This window comes from Actinia tenebrosa, unplaced genomic scaffold, assembly GCF_029948245.1.
Source record: "Actinia tenebrosa isolate PJP-AT-01 unplaced genomic scaffold, QUT_ActTen_1.0 PGA_scaffold2__45_contigs__length_23673736, whole genome shotgun sequence".
NCBI classification, from domain to species: Eukaryota; Metazoa; Cnidaria; class Anthozoa; order Actiniaria; family Actiniidae; genus Actinia; species Actinia tenebrosa.
The window spans coordinates 8,790,217-8,809,041 of record NW_028292579.1 but is presented as its reverse complement, the minus strand read 5'-3'; the positions used below and the strand labels follow the sequence as shown (position 1 = coordinate 8,809,041).

The following is an 18,825-nucleotide window of genomic DNA, read 5'->3' as shown; positions in this document are numbered from 1 at the left end:
CGTTAACTGCCTATTATTTAAGGGCCTATTACTGAGTTTATGTAGCACGGCAACGGTAACAAAGTAAGTTACAATAGTATCGCACTAAACAGGGGTATATCAAGGAGGTTCTGGGTTGCCTCTAAACGCCCTTTCCATTGACAATAGTGTACAATGGACTACTCTCGACGATACTTACGGCGGCCATATTGCCAGGGGAACAACGAAACGAAGGAAAATATAAAGAGTTTCGTGTGTTTGTCTTTCTTTTGTGGGTAAAGGTGATAAATGTGTCGCCTTCATCTTTTTTGTATTCGCTCTTAGTTACATAATCGAGGTCTTCTGTATGTTGCGTGACTAGACGTGACAACCCTAACAGCTTCTGCTTTGCCAGGTGCAATAATTCTGTACAAAAAATATTTTGTTTAAAATAGAACAATTTTATTGCTTGACCTATAACACGTCTGACGTGTAATTGCCCTATTTCACTATGATGTCACATCAAAACAATCTATTGTTTAAACGCAAAGGATCATGGTCATCGGAGGGGGTCAAATCAACGCAAATTCACCGAAAATTGTTCTAAAACCCGTATCAATCCACGAAGAGAAGTAGAATAGCCAGCAAACGCTCATAATTTTTCTTAGTACATATTAGCACATATTATATCTGAAAACCAGGCCATTTTAGATTAAACTGTTTCGCTAGGACTCCTAGATTTACGGCAAATTTTGTTGAATTTTCTATTGGATTTGGCTATTCTATCCCCCACATAAACAAGCAGTGACGTCATAGTGAAATAGGGCAATTGCTCTGTGTTTGAATTTGTTTTTTAAGTCATGAGTGTAAAACCTCTGAAATATATCATAGTCAAAAACAATTTAACGTCATTAATTTTATGATCGTATAACGGCACGCCAGATCGGTGCTCATCCAATAAACTCCCAATTACCAGCGCCGTCACGGTAACGGTATACTCAAACGCTAAACCACTTTACCTCCGACAATATTCTCATCTGAATCATTTACCGCCGTTTGCATTACTACGCGGCCACCCCAGACACAAATCAAGTCGTGTAGTTTGCAATAGACTACCGTCAATCATTCATGTTGACGCCATTTATACACGTTTGGATCAGTGAGTTGGCTTTTCTATCAAACTTTCTCAGTCAGATATCACGAAGGAAAGTTCCGAAAGCGATTGCAAAGAGTTTGAGTACATCCAAGTAGAATGAGGCGTTTGATTGACGGCAGTCTATTGCAAACTATACGATGCGATTTGTGTCTGGGGTGGCCACGTAGTAATGCAAACGGCGGTAATTTGTTCGTTCTTTCTAAATCCAGGTATTCTAGCACCCGAGCTATTTCTTGAAGATTTAGTATTGGCGTTTCTAAAAAGAGGTGGCATTGAATGCCAGGGGAAATACTTATGTTTATAGTATTGATTTTGCTCTAGTATTATGTCATGTTTCCTCTCGAAAATAAATTAAGTCCATTGCTCTCACAAACGAATTGTTCCTTTGATATTCTCGATTGTCCTTGAGACACGAGCGAGATAGACGACTCTAGACTCCGCAGAAAATAGTCACTGAAGCCTGCACTTCGATAGACGTCCAAAATAAGCCTCGAATCTGACTGGAATTGATCGGTAATGTTCTCTTCCTGATAAACTGAGTATAATTCCTGGAAATCTTTGTGAAGTTCATGAGTGTAGGGTTCTTGGACGTGGTAGGCGTTCTTTGTGATGGCTGTTTGTGATCGCACACAATCCAGGGTTGTTAATAATTCTGGTGAGAATGGGAAAAAAAATTAATGCACAGGATGAAATTCAATTCAATTTTATTCACACACTTTATGTACTGTTTAATAAACTTGCAGGAGTGTTTTATAAGGATCCATCACTACAGAAAAAGATAAGTTACTGCGGTTTTCAATTGACATATATTGGCTTGAATCATTACACTTATGACTACACTTTTTACCTGCAAGTAGCTTAATGCTATTCGAGGCAGGTTAAAAAAAAAGACAGACAATTACGATACAAATTATGACGCAAAGAAGAGTAGGTAGAATGGTCACAGTGTAAGTGGGATAGATAGATGAATGTATTGAAAGATGGAAATTAGTAGGATGAACAGATAGTGTATGTGGGATAGACCCTAATGCAGGTTTTATGATGCAGTCTACTGTATAATGCTGACGACAGTGGAAAGATGGATGGAGGAATTGGTAGGTTGAACAGAAGTGTAGAATATATATGCATGGATGGATGGAAGGATTGTTGGAGGAATTGGTAGGGTGAACAGAAGTGTAGAATATATATACATGGATGGATGGAAAGATGGTTGGAGGAATTGGTAGGATGAACAGAAGTGTAGAATATATATGCATGGATGGATGGAAAGATGGTTGGAGGAATTGGTAGAATGAACAGAAGTGTAGAATATATATGCATGGATGGATGGAAAGATGGTTGGAGGAATTGGTAGAATGACCAGAAGTGTAGAATATATATGCATGGATGGATGGAAGGATTGTTGGAGAGAATAGTATATGGATAAACAAATGTGTGGGATAGATGGAATCTAGGATACAAATATGTTTAGGCTACAATAATTTGCTTGGGACAGGTGAACAATAATCAATACTTACTAAGACAGAATCTTCCTTTAGCTTCTTTGTTTCCCTTTGCAATGCCTGGCAATTCTCCTCTCATCTCATTGATTAATGACATTAATCTTGGATAAAACTCTTGACCAGGTAATAAAACTAAAAAGACAAAAATAATGGCATCAACTGTGACATGAGTGGGATACTGTACGCTGTTACAACAAAATCTTTCACAGCCATGTACAGTAGTTTGTGCCTGGGGCGTAAGTTTAATTGCTACATAACTGCATTATATGTATATGTGAGCTGAATTGTAACAGTTTTCAGCACCAGACCTATTGGAATTTGGTGTTTAAAAATATCAAGAACTCTGGCTTTGCATAAGCTTCTGTTCAAATAATTATACATGTACATGATCAAGGTCAGCCTTACCTGATTTATCAAACCAAATACACGCACTGTTTGGTACATGAGCCACCATTGATCGGGACTCTGGTGTTAAAAGTCCATTACAGATAGGTGTTGGAGACCTACTGGATGATCTGTCATCATTTTTTTTGAGCAAAGCATAGTCTATAATACACTCTTGGCAGGTATCCACTATATATCTTATTATTCCTTTATTCATACCAAAATCCCGGCTCCCAATGGTGTACTTTTCTTGAATCTAAATGCAAGAGAAATTCAGAAAAAATATAAATGTATGAGTAAATATTATTATCGTAATGTATTATTAATTTACCCTTTTATCGTAAATGGTGAGAGGCAAGCCTAAAAAACAACAAGCTTTTGTAACAGCAGATATGAGACTTGTTCAATGGAACAACAGATTTTTCAACCTGTAAGATTGCATTCTTTTTTTTTGTCCGAAATAAGGAACAGAAATGAAAAGAGCATCTCAGCATTATTTGGGAGGCAGAGTTTCAAGTTGTAAGATCGCATTCAAACATTTGAAAATAAATTTATGTGGGTAAAAAACGTTTTTATTCTCATGAGAATAAACATCCAGTTATTGTCCAGTTAATGTAACATGTGTGTCACGTCAACTGGACAATAGAGTCTTGCCCACCTAGCCTCACATTCAAGCCCTTCAAAAAAATTCTCTCTGGAATGTGTTTTTGATTCCAATTTTGAAAATTTATTTAAAAAAATGCTTGATAGCCTTTTTGAAGCTCTCAATTCTGGCCTTATTTTTTAAACTAAATTTCTAAAAGTCTTATGTGAATGTTATGCAAATGATAACTTGGAACATGTTCAGTAGACCCTTGAATAAAACCCTTGAATATTATTGATACCCTGAAACAACCTCTGGGCTGATCAAAGTCAGATCACAGCTGACTCACAGATTAAATAAGAATTTAGAGTCTTATTGTTTTGATAAAGGAGGAAAACCCTTAGAAACCAGAGAAAGCCTTCAAATTTAGGGAAAGACCTATCAATAATATTATTGATACTCTGAAACAACCTCTGGGCTGATCAAAGTTATGTCATTGCTGCCTCACAGTTAAAATTGGAATTTAGTGTCTTATTGTTTTGATAAAGGAGGAAAACCCGGAGAAACCAGAGAAAGCCTTCAAATTGAAGGAGGGACCTAATGAACTTTACTGATACCACTAGACTTTTACTAGTGAGTGGAAAGAAAAACGTTTATATGCGAAAGTAAATATATTAAACCTAAAATAAACTAAGAGTAAATGGTTTGAACCCAGGTGTTGAAGTTTGTTGTGAAGTGTGATCGTCTGGGTGAGTGTAGTCTTGTGAAAGACTGTTGTTGGTGGTGACTGACGCTTCGACAACCAGAACAGAAATCATCTTCAGAGTCCAGTTTTTCTCAAGACTACACACTCACCCGGACAATCACACTAAACTAAAATAAACTATATGTGAGTGCAACCAGGACAAAAAGTGCATGTACAATTTAACAACATTTAGTACTAATAAATAATTATTGCTGGTTTGCAATCATTCCCAAGAGAATGAAATATCAAAAGACATGGCAGCCATGTTGGATGACATGAGACTAATGACGAATCTTTTGTTAAATTCATCCAACATGGTGGCTGTGAAAACTGTCACTAAGTCAATCAATAGCTTTAAACAGCCTGTCACGTGGCCATAGCCTAAATCATTTAATATCGTAAATAAACACATTAAGACCTAAATATACCATAAATTATCACTACTTACAATATTAGCAGTGCTCTTTAAATCCCTGTGTTTACCCCCTTCATTCTCGTGGACTCTCCGTACCGCATTTTCAAACTCCTCCAACGGTATTATGAGTTTCCCGGTTCTTTTGTGCGCCAGCATTTCTTTTTCACTTTCACGGTCGTACGCTACTTCCATCCTACTGGCCCAGTGTTTGAACCTCTCTCGCCTGGTATGACCTCCCCTGGGTTTAGGAAAGCCGAGGGCTTTTAACTCGGGTCCGCTGGGATATTGTATTTTGTCGAGTTTACGTGAACGCACTGAGTTGAGGAACATGTCGTAGAGGACTTTAGGCAAAGGACCTGCATGGTTACGGTGCTTTATCTCATGTTCGTTCGTATCCATGGTATCTGTACTGTTTTCCCATGCCATGTCGAAGTCCATTTTCGCGGGAGGTTATTAGCAAAGGACCTTAAAATTCAAATATTGAGGCCAACGAGAACCATAAACAACTAATCAACTGTTCCCCGCCATTAGGATTGAGCCCACGATGTGAAGTGTCAGCTGTTATGAAATAGAGAGGGACTGGGACTGGAGTACCAGGCCACTAGTGCGGTACGGTTCGCAGTCCGCAGTATTCCTGTTCGGGGCCCGGTTGTACGAAGGGTAGATAGTCGATGCTGTTATATTCAATAAATTTATCAACTGGATAATATTTATCTGTCGGATTCGTGCTACTGGGCCTAGGTGCACTCATGTTCACAGTCCTCCTATAAGGGCTCTTATGCTGGTCCTAATTAAGTAGAATAAATTACTTTATTATTATTATTTTTTATTTTATAATTATTTTATTTTGTTTCGCACTCCAAAACAGCGATACTTATGCTGCGAGGTTGAGTAGGATCAGTAAGCTTACAGTATCGCGCGTCCTTGTCGCAAGACACTGCAATAGGCTACAGACTGGACGTAGACTTCTTCAACATACATATAACGTCACCTAATCGTACTCGCAGCAGTTCAATTGCCCGGGTTCACTTGTACTCATTTGTACACAATGACTAGCACTAGTTAGCAATGGACATCAGTAATACACCATTGTCAAGCATATATTCAGTATCTTTTTTTTAGTTTTAGTTCATTTTATTTCATATTCTATTATTTTCTATTCATTTTATTTTATTCAGTTCATTTCTAGGCTTGTGACATGTTCACGGGTCCAGTTCTTCAGGGTAGGCAACCAAGATATCTCGCTGCGTCACATATACGGTCAGCGGTTCGGGTAACGATGTCACTTCTCTTCCCCTCATCCCCCTTTGGCTTGAAAATGATAAAAGAGAAAATATTAAGTACAAAACGAAAGAAACGAACGAATGTTATATCTTACTGTCATGAAATCAGGTTGGTACCGAGCAAGTTTCGAATTGGCTGTCGCTAGAATTTACATTTATTTACTGCTCTCAGTCTGACCTCTAGCTCAGCTGGTAGAGCATCGGTAGTACAATTCCGAAGGTCGTGGGTTCGATTCCCAGCGAGGTCGGAAATTAATTTTTCCAAATTTAATTCCAAGGGCTTTCGCCCGGAATAACCTCGTTCCCAAGCACTATAACTTATCATATTTCTACATCTTCATGTATTTCATAAGTGCTATGCGGTCCACATATTCTCATCAGAAACAGGAAAGAGTATCTTAATGTGTACAAGTACTGTATAACATCAAAGTTTAAAATATATATCACGGCAATATTGGGTTACCTGTGGTGTGCGTTTTCCTGACGACGGTATGTGTTGGCTCAAACCAGTCATGCCTGCCGATACACGTAAAGGCATGATAAGAACAGCCATAACAACACTTGCTACTAGAAGTAATTTGACGTTCATCTTCTCGCCGCGATGATGGGTGCTATCGGATAACAGTGGTATAGTCGAATGGACTGCGTCTTTACGGTCTTTATATAGGTTAGGCCATTATTACACGTGGTCCCTATATACATTTCGGCCTCATTTGTGTGCCGGGTAGTCTTTGTCAGTTCCTTATGCAACTTTTTTTCGTCCTTTTCTGGTTGAATCTTGAATTTTTTCTGGTTTTGAGATGTTAGATAGGAGGTCGCGGTACTTAATATTTTAAAAGAAGCCGAAAGAATGCCAAAAACAAGAAACGACTTGAATCTCAGCTTGAATCAAGAATATTTTCGGGTAGTTTTCACTTAACACGAGGAAATGTCAGGCCAATATAGTCGTCATATATTACAGCCTGCTTGGACAGCTAATCAGAACGCACCTGAGCTGATTCTTACAGGATATTGGAATAAAATTTTTTTACATACTTATTAATGATGCCATGAAAAAAAGAAAAATACAATATCGAAAAAAATGAATACCACACAAACTAAAGTGCTTGTAACCCCTAAGTCAATATTTTCGGAATAATTATTCTACATGGAGTGAATCAATATAGAATGGAAAACTTGAATGAGAGAATGAATACAAATCGGATTTTAATCAGCACACTGATAATCGATAACCGCGCGGTCGGACGTCATGCATTTTCTCATATGAACCTGACGACTTAATTCAAGGTCAAAATGACTGGATTTCTTTTTTCTTAATTTCACACATAGAGAGCGCGATAATCAAATGATTACTGTAACATCCAAATAGCGTCATAACAACATGAAAATTTGAACTTAGCTCGAAACATTGCCTATTTTGCTACAATTTAGCGGTAAAATTTGAGCGTCTGGGACGGAGTTTCAAATTATTAAGGGTAATTAATAAATGAATAATAATAATAAAAATATTCAGTAATGGCTTTTATTTAAACACGATAATAAATTACAGCGTTGCTGATGTGGTCGTGTACAATAATAATGTCACACAATATTTTGGTATGGCGGGGTGGGCGACATATAACTGCTCTTCCACTTCAAAGTTTTCCAAGGCCGAAATCTATAATCATTGTTTACGCTTTGCTGATTAATTTTACTTCAAATAAGATAAGATAACTACAGAATCCAACGCAATATCAGGTTTAGCGAAATTTACTTGGATGTCTTTTATTCAAAACCAAACTTCATGAAGGTCTAACCATTAATCGTAGTTGTTATTATAAAGGTAGCATCTTCTCCTTTGTTATTTTAAGACCCTGAGAGTTGGTCCGGCCTGGAATTAACCACGACCTCCCGCACGAATGCTCAACCAACTGAGCCAACCGGGTGACGGTTGGAAAATGATACAACTTAAAGCATTCTCGAGAAAATTGCTCTGGATCAGAGTTGCATGCGAAAGCATTACGTCCAAGGTATAAAGGTCTATTATACTGATAGTAGAAATAATACAATTTTATTGTTCTACACAGTTTTTTTCATTCTTTTGACACGCAGAGTCGAAATGCTGATGGCTGAATGCGTTTATCTCTCCCATAGCCCCTTCCCGCCCTCCATTTTCCTTTAGAGCATTCTTTTCGCAAGGGAATGACACGTCGGTCTGTAATGGGCAAATAGCCAGATAGGGGGTTAGCTGCTAGGCTGGAGAAGAAACTCCAGTAGATACTTGATTGTGCATGAACTAGGTATAGTCAGCAATAGACATAAAGCTCCATTATAATGCATATATTCAGTTTAATAAATTATATTATTTTCTATTCATATAATTTATTCAGTTCATTTCTAGGCCTGTGACATTTCCATTTCTTCAGGGTAGGCAACCAAGATCTCTCGCTGCGTCACATATACGGTCAGCGGTTCGGGTAACGATGTCACTTCTCTTCACATCATCCCTCATTGGCTTGAAAATGATAAAAGAGAAAATATTAAGTATGAAATGAACGAAACGAACTAATGTTACACCTTACTGTCATGAAATATGAAATCTTTTTAAAAACGATAGGTTATATATTTGATTATAATATCATGCTTTTCATGGTAATATTATCTTGTATTTGTATTTTCAGAGAAGTGGTGATCATTCGCTCGTTCACAAGGGTAAAGGCTAATCTATGGTGTATAAGGTTCGTACAGAGCAAGTTGTGAATTGACTGTCAGTATAATTTTATTTGATTTATCAACTGCATACCCTGAAGAAAATTCTGCGTTGAGTTGATCAAAGTCAGTGCGACGCTAGTCAAACCCTAAAACAAGCCTCTGGTTTTATCTAAGTCAGGCCTAGGGCCGGCTAACTCACAGAACGAATCCTAAACACCCCTCTGGTTGTTTCAGGGTACATTGATATAACTATACCAGCTGATCGCGGCGCGCAAAGCATGGGTGGACAAAAATTAAGCATTTTTGGAGCTTGAAAGAACGAAGGAAACATGCATGGCGGTAAAATGAAATTGTTTTTATTCTCCCTTCCATATTTCTGCTTCTTGTAGGCACTTATATTTTTGTCAAAATAAAACAGAAAAATACGCAAAAATTTGGGGTACAGTGGCCTGGGAATGAGGGCTGTGATTGGCTTAAACAAATTTAACCGCTCAGCTGGTAAGGTTTGAGCTGTGACGTGCCACTGTTCTGCTAGCACTAAATATTTAAATAAAGTAACCCAGCATAAACGCTAATTCACACATCAGAAACATAAAAGAGTATTCTTATGTGTACAAACTAGTACTGTATCGCAAAAAAATAAATATATTAAATATATATCTAACATAAATATGTATCAAAATTGTATATCACGGCAATGTTGGGTTACCTGTGGTGTGCGTTTTCCTGACGGTATGTGTTGGCTCAAACCAGTCATGCCTGCCGATACACGTAAAGGCATGATAAGAACAGCCATAACAACACTTGCTACTAGAAGTAATTTGACGTTCATCTTCTCGCCGCGATGATGGGTGCTATCGGATAACGATCTAACTGCTTTGGTAGATATAGAATGGACTGCGTCTTTACGGTCTTATGGCTAATACATCACTACACATAGCCCTTTTATACACTTTTGCTTAGTAATTTGTAAGAAAAAAAACTTTGACGGCACCTCAGCAAGCCTGACTTGAGACCATATTATAAAATGATCCGAGCGTCGCCGGTGCCTTTACCTGTCGTATCAAAGGTGATTATTTCTCGACATTTTTACAGAAGGTTTGACAGTGTCAGCAGACTTCTGTCAGGTCCGAAATTAAAAACAAACTAATTTAGTTTTTTTTTTTTTAAACAACGATGCAAATATTGATAGCTTTTTTTATTTCTTAGTATTATTAAAACTTAACATTAAAACCAGTATTATAATTGCATTATAAATATAAAGAAAATATTCAATTGTGTTGCGGAGGCTTTAATCTGCCAAAAAGGGGGTTATTGATTAACCTGACAGTAATTCTCACAGCAACGCAATTGTTTTGAAAGACAGCTCGACCAAATATGAAGTATTTTTCGACTGCACGTTACGTTATCGCGGCCATGTTGGTACCATTTAACTAAGTATTTCTCATTAGTATCCATTGTTAACGGTACCACAATGGCCGCCATGTTTTTGTCTTTTAACTTTCTTGGGAATGCTTGAAACCTATCAATTATAATGTTTACGGTCCAGATAATGATCGCTATTTCCGGCTCCTTGGAATTAAAATTTAAACCTTATCATTATTAACTGGAATGATGAAAAGGTAAATTATACACCGTGAAAAGATGAAAAAACTTACTGACGTTTCGGACGCTAGTCCTTCGTCGGAGTAAAAGAGAAAGAAGTGGTAGAAAGGAGTGTATATATGATAGAATAAGACAAAAGAAACCAATGAGAGCAAGGTAGGCAAGGAAACAAAAACAAACAATCAAAAGACAAAAGAAAGGGTTAGTTGAAAATAAAGCGTTCATTAATCCCGTTGGGACTAAGAGTGCCCAATAGGTGAATAAGCCGCATTTCTTTGGTCTTGCGACAATCATTGTTGCCGTTAAGCAAAGAAAGACCGAAAACAATGAAGTCAGAAAGAGAATGGTTAGCTAGATTAAAATGGCGGGAAACTGGTTTGGTGGGATCGTTATTGCGAATATCATAAAGATGATTGCAAATGCGATCACCAAGACGGCGGCCAGTCTCGCCCACATACAAAAGATTACAGCGGGTACATTTAATACAATATACAACATTAGAAGTGGTACAAACAAAATGGTCAGTGATTTTAACAGTTGATTTAGGACCGACAACAGAAGTGTGAGAGACTATGTGAGGACAAGTATAACAACGTTTACGAGAACAGCGAAAAGTACCAGGTTCTTTGTTAGAGGGAAGAACTCCCTTGACCAAGAAAGAACGGAGATTACGATCACGTTTATAGGAAAAGAGAGGGCGGTTGTTGAAAATAGCAGAAGTGCGAGTATCAGAGTCAAGCAGAGAAAAGTTGCGGTTAACAATGGGTTTAATGGAAATGTTAATAGGATGATACGTAAGAGTGAAAGGAATGCGGTCATTAGAGGGACGAGTGTGAGGAGTGAGAGCGGTGGTACGATCAATAGTAGAAACTTTACGAATGGCGCGATCAATAACATGAGCAGGATAATTACGCTTAAGGAAGAAGGAACGCATCTCAGAACATTTAACAGAAAAATCAAGATCATCACTACACAAACGACGAAGACGAAGAAATTGCGAGAACGGAATAGCGTTAAGAGTGTGCTTAGGATGAGAAGACGAGTAGAGTAAATAAGAATGAGAGTCAGTAGGTTTGTAATGGACACTAGTGCTAAGACGGTCGTCATTAACACTAAGCAAGATGTCAAGGAAAGTGACTGATGTTTCACTAACCTCCCACGTAAAGTCTAAGGCAGGGTGAAAAGAGTTAACAAAAGAGATGAAAGAATCTAAGTCATTACGCGAACAAGAAGTAGCACCAATACAATCATCAATATACCGTCCAAAAAACTCAGGTTTAGGTCCAGTATATTGTTGAAAAACAAGGTTTTCGATATAACCAACAAACAAATTGGCATAACTAGGGCCCATCTTAGTACCCATAGCAACACCGTTTATCTGCCGATAATACCGATCACCGAAAGAAAAACAATTAAGAGTAAGAACAAGTTCAGCTAAGCGTAACAAAGTGGGAGTGCTGGGCTCGAGGACAGGACGAAGATCGAAAAAATGCTGAAGAGCACGAAGGCCCTCATCATTAGGAATAACAGTATACAAAGATTTGACATCCATAGTAAACAAAAGCTTAGAAGAGTTATCAGGAAAGCGAAAATCGTTAAAAATACTAAGAGCGTGATTAGTATCCTTAATATAAGTAGGTAAAGACTGAACAATAGGCAGCATGAGAGAATCTAGATAGCTAGAGATGAGTTCGGTAGGACAACTACAAGCAGAAACAATAGGACGGCCAGGGTTGTTAGCTTTGTGAATCTTAGGAAGAAAATAGACGTGAGAAGTACGAGGAGTAATAACAAAAAGGTTTTTAGCAGTGGAGGGTAAAGAGCCATCAGAAATGAAAGAGTTAACAGTGTCTTTAACTAATTTTTGATTGTCAGGGGTAAGATCCTTATCCACTTCACAATAAAAATTAGTATCGGAGAGTTGACGTATAGCTTCCTGTTTATACAGGTCAGAACGCCAGACAACAACTGCACCGCCTTTGTCAGCGGGCTTAATAACAATGTCAGAACGATTGCGTAATTGACGTAAAGCCAACCACTCGTCCTTAGAAAGATTAGAATAACTGAGTTTACGGTTAAGATTGAGATTAGAAATATCACGGCGACACTTATTGACAAAAAGATCAAGAGAAGAAAATTGTCCCTCGGGAGGGACCCAGTTAGACTTACGAGGACAAAGGCGCTCAAAGACATCACGTTCACAGTTAGAGTTAGAAGAGTCGGAGAAAAAAGCTTTAAGGCGAGTACGGCGAAAAAAAAGATTCAGAGTCTTTCTTGACCTGAAATTCATCAGATTTCTTAGCAAGAGGAACGAAGTTCAAACCCTTGCTAAGAACTGAAATTTCAGAATCAGAAAGAGGTAAATTTTCGGGAATGGTGACAACGGAATGACTGAAGACATTGTGATTGCTATGTTCAACATGTGTAAAAGGATCAAAACCAACAAGAGACACAAACTTATTACGCTTAGTAACAAACAAAGACTGGTACAAACGGCGGTTAAGAGTAAGAATGTGATTACGAATGGAGGAAACTAACACTGCCGGACAGACATTAGACAAGTCTCTGAGGCAAGCAGCAGTATCAAGAGTGAGGGCATCACGTTTACAGCACATACTACGAATAGTGGAACGCATGACAGAGCGAGAGAAAGTGGAACAAGCAGAAGAAACATCGGAAAAATACTGAGTAGAGTTGACACCAAAATTAGAAGCATGAAACTTAACACGAAAACCAACAGGAATGACTTTAGCATGAAGACAACGACCAATGAAATAGATATGACTAACAAAGCGTGTTTTAGCGAGAGTAAGGTTAAAGAGTTTGAGAGCGAGATTAGAGCTAATGTTAGGAAAAGGAAATAAAAAACTTACCATTTCCTTGCGGAGTTCCTTGATGATGTTCGGCATCTGAAATAGAATAAAAATGGTCGCAGTATATAGTAATAAAAAGATATAACTAGCTAAAAACTAGTGTGAGCTGCGTCGGTGTTTCTAATGAAACAGTAATGATGAAAAGGTAAATTATACACCGTGAAAAGATGAAAAAACTTACTGACGTTTCGGACGCTAGTCCTTCGTCGGAGTAAAAGAGAAAGAAGTGGTAGAAAGGAGTGTATATATGATAGAATAAGACAAAAGAAACCAATGAGAGCAAGGTAGGCAAGGAAACAAAAACAAACAATCAAAAGACAAAAGAAAGGGTTAGTTGAAAATAAAGCGTTCATTAATCCCGTTGGGACTAAGAGTGCCCAATAGGTGAATAAGCCGCATTTCTTTGGTCTTGCGACAATCATTGTTGCCGTTAAGCAAAGAAAGACCGAAAACAATGAAGTCAGAAAGAGAATGGTTAGCTAGATTAAAATGGCGGGAAACTGGTTTGGTGGGATCGTTATTGCGAATATCATAAAGATGATTGCAAATGCGATCACCAAGACACTCTTAGCACTCTGGGCACTCTTAGTCCCAACGGGATTAATGAACGCTTTATTTTCAACTAACCCTTTCTTTTGTCTTTTGATTGTTTGTTTTTGTTTCCTTGCCTACCTTGCTCTCATTGGTTTCTTTTGTCTTATTCTATCATATATACACTCCTTTCTACCACTTCTTTCTCTTTTACTCCGACGAAGGACTAGCGTCCGAAACGTCAGTAAGTTTTTTCATCTTTTCACGGTGTATAATTTACCTTTTCATCATTACTGTTTCATTAGAAACACCGACGCAGCTCACACTAGTTTTTAGCTAGTTATATCTTTTTATTACTATATACTGCGACCATTTTTATTCTATTTCAGATGCCGAACATCATCAAGGAACTCCGCAAGGAAATGGTAAGTTTTTTATTTCCTTTTCCTAACATTAGCTCTAATCTCGCTCTCAAACTCTTTAACCTTACTCTCGCTAAAACACGCTTTGTTAGTCATATCTATTTCATTGGTCGTTGTCTTCATGCTAAAGTCATTCCTGTTGGTTTTCGTGTTAAGTTTCATGCTTCTAATTTTGGTGTCAACTCTACTCAGTATTTTTCCGATGTTTCTTCTGCTTGTTCCACTTTCTCTCGCTCTGTCATGCGTTCCACTATTCGTAGTATGTGCTGTAAACGTGATGCCCTCACTCTTGATACTGCTGCTTGCCTCAGAGACTTGTCTAATGTCTGTCCGGCAGTGTTAGTTTCCTCCATTCGTAATCACATTCTTACTCTTAACCGCCGTTTGTACCAGTCTTTGTTTGTTACTAAGCGTAATAAGTTTGTGTCTCTTGTTGGTTTTGATCCTTTTACACATGTTGAACATAGCAATCACAATGTCTTCAGTCATTCCGTTGTCACCATTCCCGAAAATTTACCTCTTTCTGATTCTGAAATTTCAGTTCTTAGCAAGGGTTTGAACTTCGTTCCTCTTGCTAAGAAATCTGATGAATTTCAGGTCAAGAAAGACTCTGAATCTTTTTTTCGCCGTACTCGCCTTAAAGCTTTTTTCTCCGACTCTTCTAACTCTAACTGTGAACGTGATGTCTTTGAGCGCCTTTGTCCTCGTAAGTCTAACTGGGTCCCTCCCGAGGGACAATTTTCTTCTCTTGATCTTTTTGTCAATAAGTGTCGCCGTGATATTTCTAATCTCAATCTTAACCGTAAACTCAGTTATTCTAATCTTTCTAAGGACGAGTGGTTGGCTTTACGTCAATTACGCAATCGTTCTGACATTGTTATTAAGCCCGCTGACAAAGGCGGTGCAGTTGTTGTCTGGCGTTCTGACCTGTATAAACAGGAAGCTATACGTCAACTCTCCGATACTAATTTTTATTGTGAAGTGGATAAGGATCTTACCCCTGACAATCAAAAATTAGTTAAAGACACTGTTAACTCTTTCATTTCTGATGGCTCTTTACCCTCCACTGCTAAAAACCTTTTTGTTATTACTCCTCGTACTTCTCACGTCTATTTTCTTCCTAAGATTCACAAAGCTAACAACCCTGGCCGTCCTATTGTTTCTGCTTGTAGTTGTCCTACCGAACTCATCTCTAGCTATCTAGATTCTCTCATGCTGCCTATTGTTCAGTCTTTACCTACTTATATTAAGGATACTAATCACGCTCTTAGTATTTTTAACGATTTTCGCTTTCCTGATAACTCTTCTAAGCTTTTGTTTACTATGGATGTCAAATCTTTGTATACTGTTATTCCTAATGATGAGGGCCTTCGTGCTCTTCAGCATTTTTTCGATCTTCGTCCTGTCCTCGAGCCCAGCACTCCCACTTTGTTACGCTTAGCTGAACTTGTTCTTACTCTTAATTGTTTTTCTTTCGGTGATCGGTATTATCGGCAGATAAACGGTGTTGCTATGGGTACTAAGATGGGCCCTAGTTATGCCAATTTGTTTGTTGGTTATATCGAAAACCTTGTTTTTCAACAATATACTGGACCTAAACCTGAGTTTTTTGGACGGTATATTGATGATTGTATTGGTGCTACTTCTTGTTCGCGTAATGACTTAGATTCTTTCATCTCTTTTGTTAACTCTTTTCACCCTGCCTTAGACTTTACGTGGGAGGTTAGTGAAACATCAGTCACTTTCCTTGACATCTTGCTTAGTGTTAATGACGACCGTCTTAGCACTAGTGTCCATTACAAACCTACTGACTCTCATTCTTATTTACTCTACTCGTCTTCTCATCCTAAGCACACTCTTAACGCTATTCCGTTCTCGCAATTTCTTCGTCTTCGTCGTTTGTGTAGTGATGATCTTGATTTTTCTGTTAAATGTTCTGAGATGCGTTCCTTCTTCCTTAAGCGTAATTATCCTGCTCATGTTATTGATCGCGCCATTCGTAAAGTTTCTACTATTGATCGTACCACCGCTCTCACTCCTCACACTCGTCCCTCTAATGACCGCATTCCTTTCACTCTTACGTATCATCCTATTAACATTTCCATTAAACCCATTGTTAACCGCAACTTTTCTCTGCTTGACTCTGATACTCGCACTTCTGCTATTTTCAACAACCGCCCTCTCTTTTCCTATAAACGTGATCGTAATCTCCGTTCTTTCTTGGTCAAGGGAGTTCTTCCCTCTAACAAAGAACCTGGTACTTTTCGCTGTTCTCGTAAACGTTGTTATACTTGTCCTCACATAGTCTCTCACACTTCTGTTGTCGGTCCTAAATCAACTGTTAAAATCACTGACCATTTTGTTTGTACCACTTCTAATGTTGTATATTGTATTAAATGTACCCGCTGTAATCTTTTGTATGTGGGCGAGACTGGCCGCCGTCTTGGTGATCGCATTTGCAATCATCTTTATGATATTCGCAATAACGATCCCACCAAACCAGTTTCCCGCCATTTTAATCTAGCTAACCATTCTCTTTCTGACTTCATTGTTTTCGGTCTTTCTTTGCTTAACGGCAACAATGATTGTCGCAAGACCAAAGAAATGCGGCTTATTCACCTATTGGGCACTCTTAGTCCCAACGGGATTAATGAACGCTTTATTTTCAACTAACCCTTTCTTTTGTCTTTTGATTGTTTGTTTTTGTTTCCTTGCCTACCTTGCTCTCATTGGTTTCTTTTGTCTTATTCTATCATATATACACTCCTTTCTACCACTTCTTTCTCTTTTACTCCGACGAAGGACTAGCGTCCGAAACGTCAGTAAGTTTTTTCATCTTTTCACGGTGTATAATTTACCTTTTCATCATTACTGTTTCATTAGAAACACCGACGCAGCTCACACTAGTTTTTAGCTAGTTATATCTCATTATTAACTGGTATTTTTATTCAAACATTACGTGGTATCAGTTTATAAGAAGTTAATTTAAGTTTCAATTAAAGTAAATCATTATGACAAGCAATATTAAAGTTATGAAATTTAACCTGCAACATACCGTTTATCATGTGGAGTGAAGTCATTAAACCCGTGAAATAGATATTAGACTAATACACGTTTAAGTAGACCCTAATTCCATTGTCTTCTTTGGTGTATATTTGACTATTACACGTTAACTAGTATTTTTTATTTCAAGGGTTATATGCCTTCACTCTAATATTGGACTTCATTATGAGTTTATTTTTCTTTCTTTCTTACGGGAGGATGGGAGGTGAGAGAGGGAGGGAGGGATGGACGAGGGAGGGCGGAGGGAGAGGAGGGGTACGGAAGGGGCGGGAGGGGAGGGAGAGGGGGGGGGAGAGGAGGGGGGTGCGGGAGGAGGAGACGGGGAGTGAGGGCGGTCGGGAGGGAGATGGTGAGAGTTCTTAGTATTTGTTTTTCTTTCTTTGTTTCGTTCTTTATGTTTCTGTGTTTCTTTCTTCCTTTCTTTCTTTCTTTCTTTCTTTTTCCTTCCGCTAACTTAACCCTGGGATTGAATGGAAATGGAATCACAAGAATCTCGTTAGCGACGAGAAAAAAATTAAAAAATTAAAAAATAAAAATAAAAAGTACTCAAGGGTATACGTCATGCCCAAGTAAAAGGTTAGGATTGTTAAAATCGAAACCTTCGACATGCAAATTCTATCTATACAATATGACCAAAGCAGTCAGGCCCGGCGAACTCGCTCAAAAGTAGCTAGACTCGCATGTTTGGTTTTGTGGAGCCAAAGAAGAAAGAAAAAAAAAAAAAAGGAAAAGAAACGGAAGAAAAAACCCTAATAATAGGGAAAGACCGCTAGAAAGCTCTACTCACAGTTGATGGCGAGTCCAGGAATCGAAATCTAGACCTCAGAGATGAAAGGTTAGAGGCTACACTACCGCGCCACCCTTCAATTCTATGACTATTAGATGAGCTACTCGTTGATGAACGAACGCCAAGCTTTGACTCATAAGTTGACTCCGTTTGTACTCTAGTTTACACGAACTAGGGGTCAAAGGCTGAAAAAAATACAACTCTAAATCGACTGGAATTTCAATTAAGTGGGGGTACAGGCTAAGATATACACTTATTTCAATAAAAGTAGTCACCAGAAAAGCTACAAGCTGAGACCGACAAGGATTATGGGTAGATACATTTTACATGTTCTAACCGCTTGATATGATATCTGTTGATGGACTTGAGATCTTCTACCAGTTACAAGTTCATCTCCTCTGAGCATCCTCAGCTGCTGCAGTTTGTGTCAAAAGCTTTACTTGTTGGATATGAAATATTTCCTATGATTGTCAGCGATCACAGCTTTCAAGGTTTTCGGTGACTAACTTCATTGAAATAAGTATATAAAAAAAGTCGAGATAACTTGAAAAGGTACATAGTAGCAAAATACCTAGCACTTTTTATACTCCCAAAGTCATTAAGCGCGCGTTAGAAAGTGACGAATACTTATTTCCCTTGACTGTAGGAGGATATATTGTATCGTTATCACTGTTATACTAGGAAATACGCCACTCGTACGGGTATTTTTCATACGACCTACATTGTTGATTCAATTATTGGGTCAGCTCGATCTAACGTGTTTGGATCCAGTGCAAATAATTTTTGGAGCTTAATGCAAAAAACCCCAGTTAAACTTGATAAAAATG

At 38.2% G+C, this 18,825-nt stretch overlaps 3 protein-coding genes and 1 long non-coding RNA gene across 4 annotated transcripts; 1 reads left to right on the top strand and 3 right to left on the bottom strand.

The window, feature by feature from the left end:
- Positions 1 to 220: 220 nt before the first annotated feature.
- LOC116286724 (uncharacterized) lies at positions 221 to 6,702 on the bottom strand. The gene is made up of 5 exons (XM_031693304.2): positions 6,490 to 6,702; positions 4,777 to 6,054; positions 3,022 to 3,256; positions 2,632 to 2,748; positions 221 to 1,766 (listed from the first exon to the last, which is right to left on the bottom strand). The coding sequence occupies exons 2-5, from the start codon at positions 5,179 to 5,181 to the stop codon at positions 1,438 to 1,440; spliced, it is 1,086 nt and encodes a 361-aa protein (XP_031549164.1). The 5' UTR covers positions 5,182 to 6,054; positions 6,490 to 6,702; the 3' UTR covers positions 221 to 1,437.
- A 1,632-nt stretch (positions 6,703 to 8,334) lies between these two features.
- LOC148909188 (uncharacterized) lies at positions 8,335 to 9,645 on the bottom strand. The gene is made up of 2 exons (XR_016120355.1): positions 9,427 to 9,645; positions 8,335 to 8,520 (listed from the first exon to the last, which is right to left on the bottom strand). It is a non-coding gene; the product is annotated as an uncharacterized LOC148909188 (long non-coding RNA).
- Positions 9,646 to 10,335: 690 nt separating this feature from the next.
- Positions 10,336 to 13,713, bottom strand: LOC148909187 (uncharacterized). Its single transcript, XM_089034507.1, has 2 exons — positions 13,377 to 13,713; positions 10,336 to 13,231 (listed from the first exon to the last, which is right to left on the bottom strand). The coding sequence occupies exon 2, from the start codon at positions 12,610 to 12,612 to the stop codon at positions 10,525 to 10,527; it is 2,088 nt and encodes a 695-aa protein (XP_088890633.1). The 5' UTR covers positions 12,613 to 13,231; positions 13,377 to 13,713; the 3' UTR covers positions 10,336 to 10,524.
- Positions 13,714 to 14,665: 952 nt separating this feature from the next.
- On the top strand, positions 14,666 to 17,067 carry LOC148909186 (uncharacterized). Its single transcript, XM_089034524.1, has one exon. The coding sequence runs from the start codon at positions 15,361 to 15,363 to the stop codon at positions 16,819 to 16,821; it is 1,461 nt and encodes a 486-aa protein (XP_088890650.1). The 5' UTR covers positions 14,666 to 15,360; the 3' UTR covers positions 16,822 to 17,067.
- The last annotated feature ends 1,758 nt before the right edge of the window (positions 17,068 to 18,825 follow it).

Bases quoted from the DNA above. Each gene is read 5' to 3' on its own strand.
- LOC116286724 (XM_031693304.2), bottom strand. From the start codon at position 5,181: ATGGACTTCGACATGGCATGGGAAAACAGTACAGATACCATGGATACG. The intron at 3,257-4,776 runs GTAAGTAGTGAT...TCTTGCATTTAG, and splicing joins TAAAGAGCACTGCTAATATT to ATTCAAGAAAAGTACACCAT. The intron at 1,767-2,631 runs GTAAGTATTGAT...CATTCTCACCAG, and splicing joins TAAAGGAAGATTCTGTCTTA to AATTATTAACAACCCTGGAT.
- LOC148909187 (XM_089034507.1), bottom strand. From the start codon at position 12,612: ATGAATTTCAGGTCAAGAAAGACTCTGAATCTTTTTTTTCGCCGTACT.
- LOC148909186 (XM_089034524.1), top strand. From the start codon at position 15,361: ATGCTGCCTATTGTTCAGTCTTTACCTACTTATATTAAGGATACTAAT.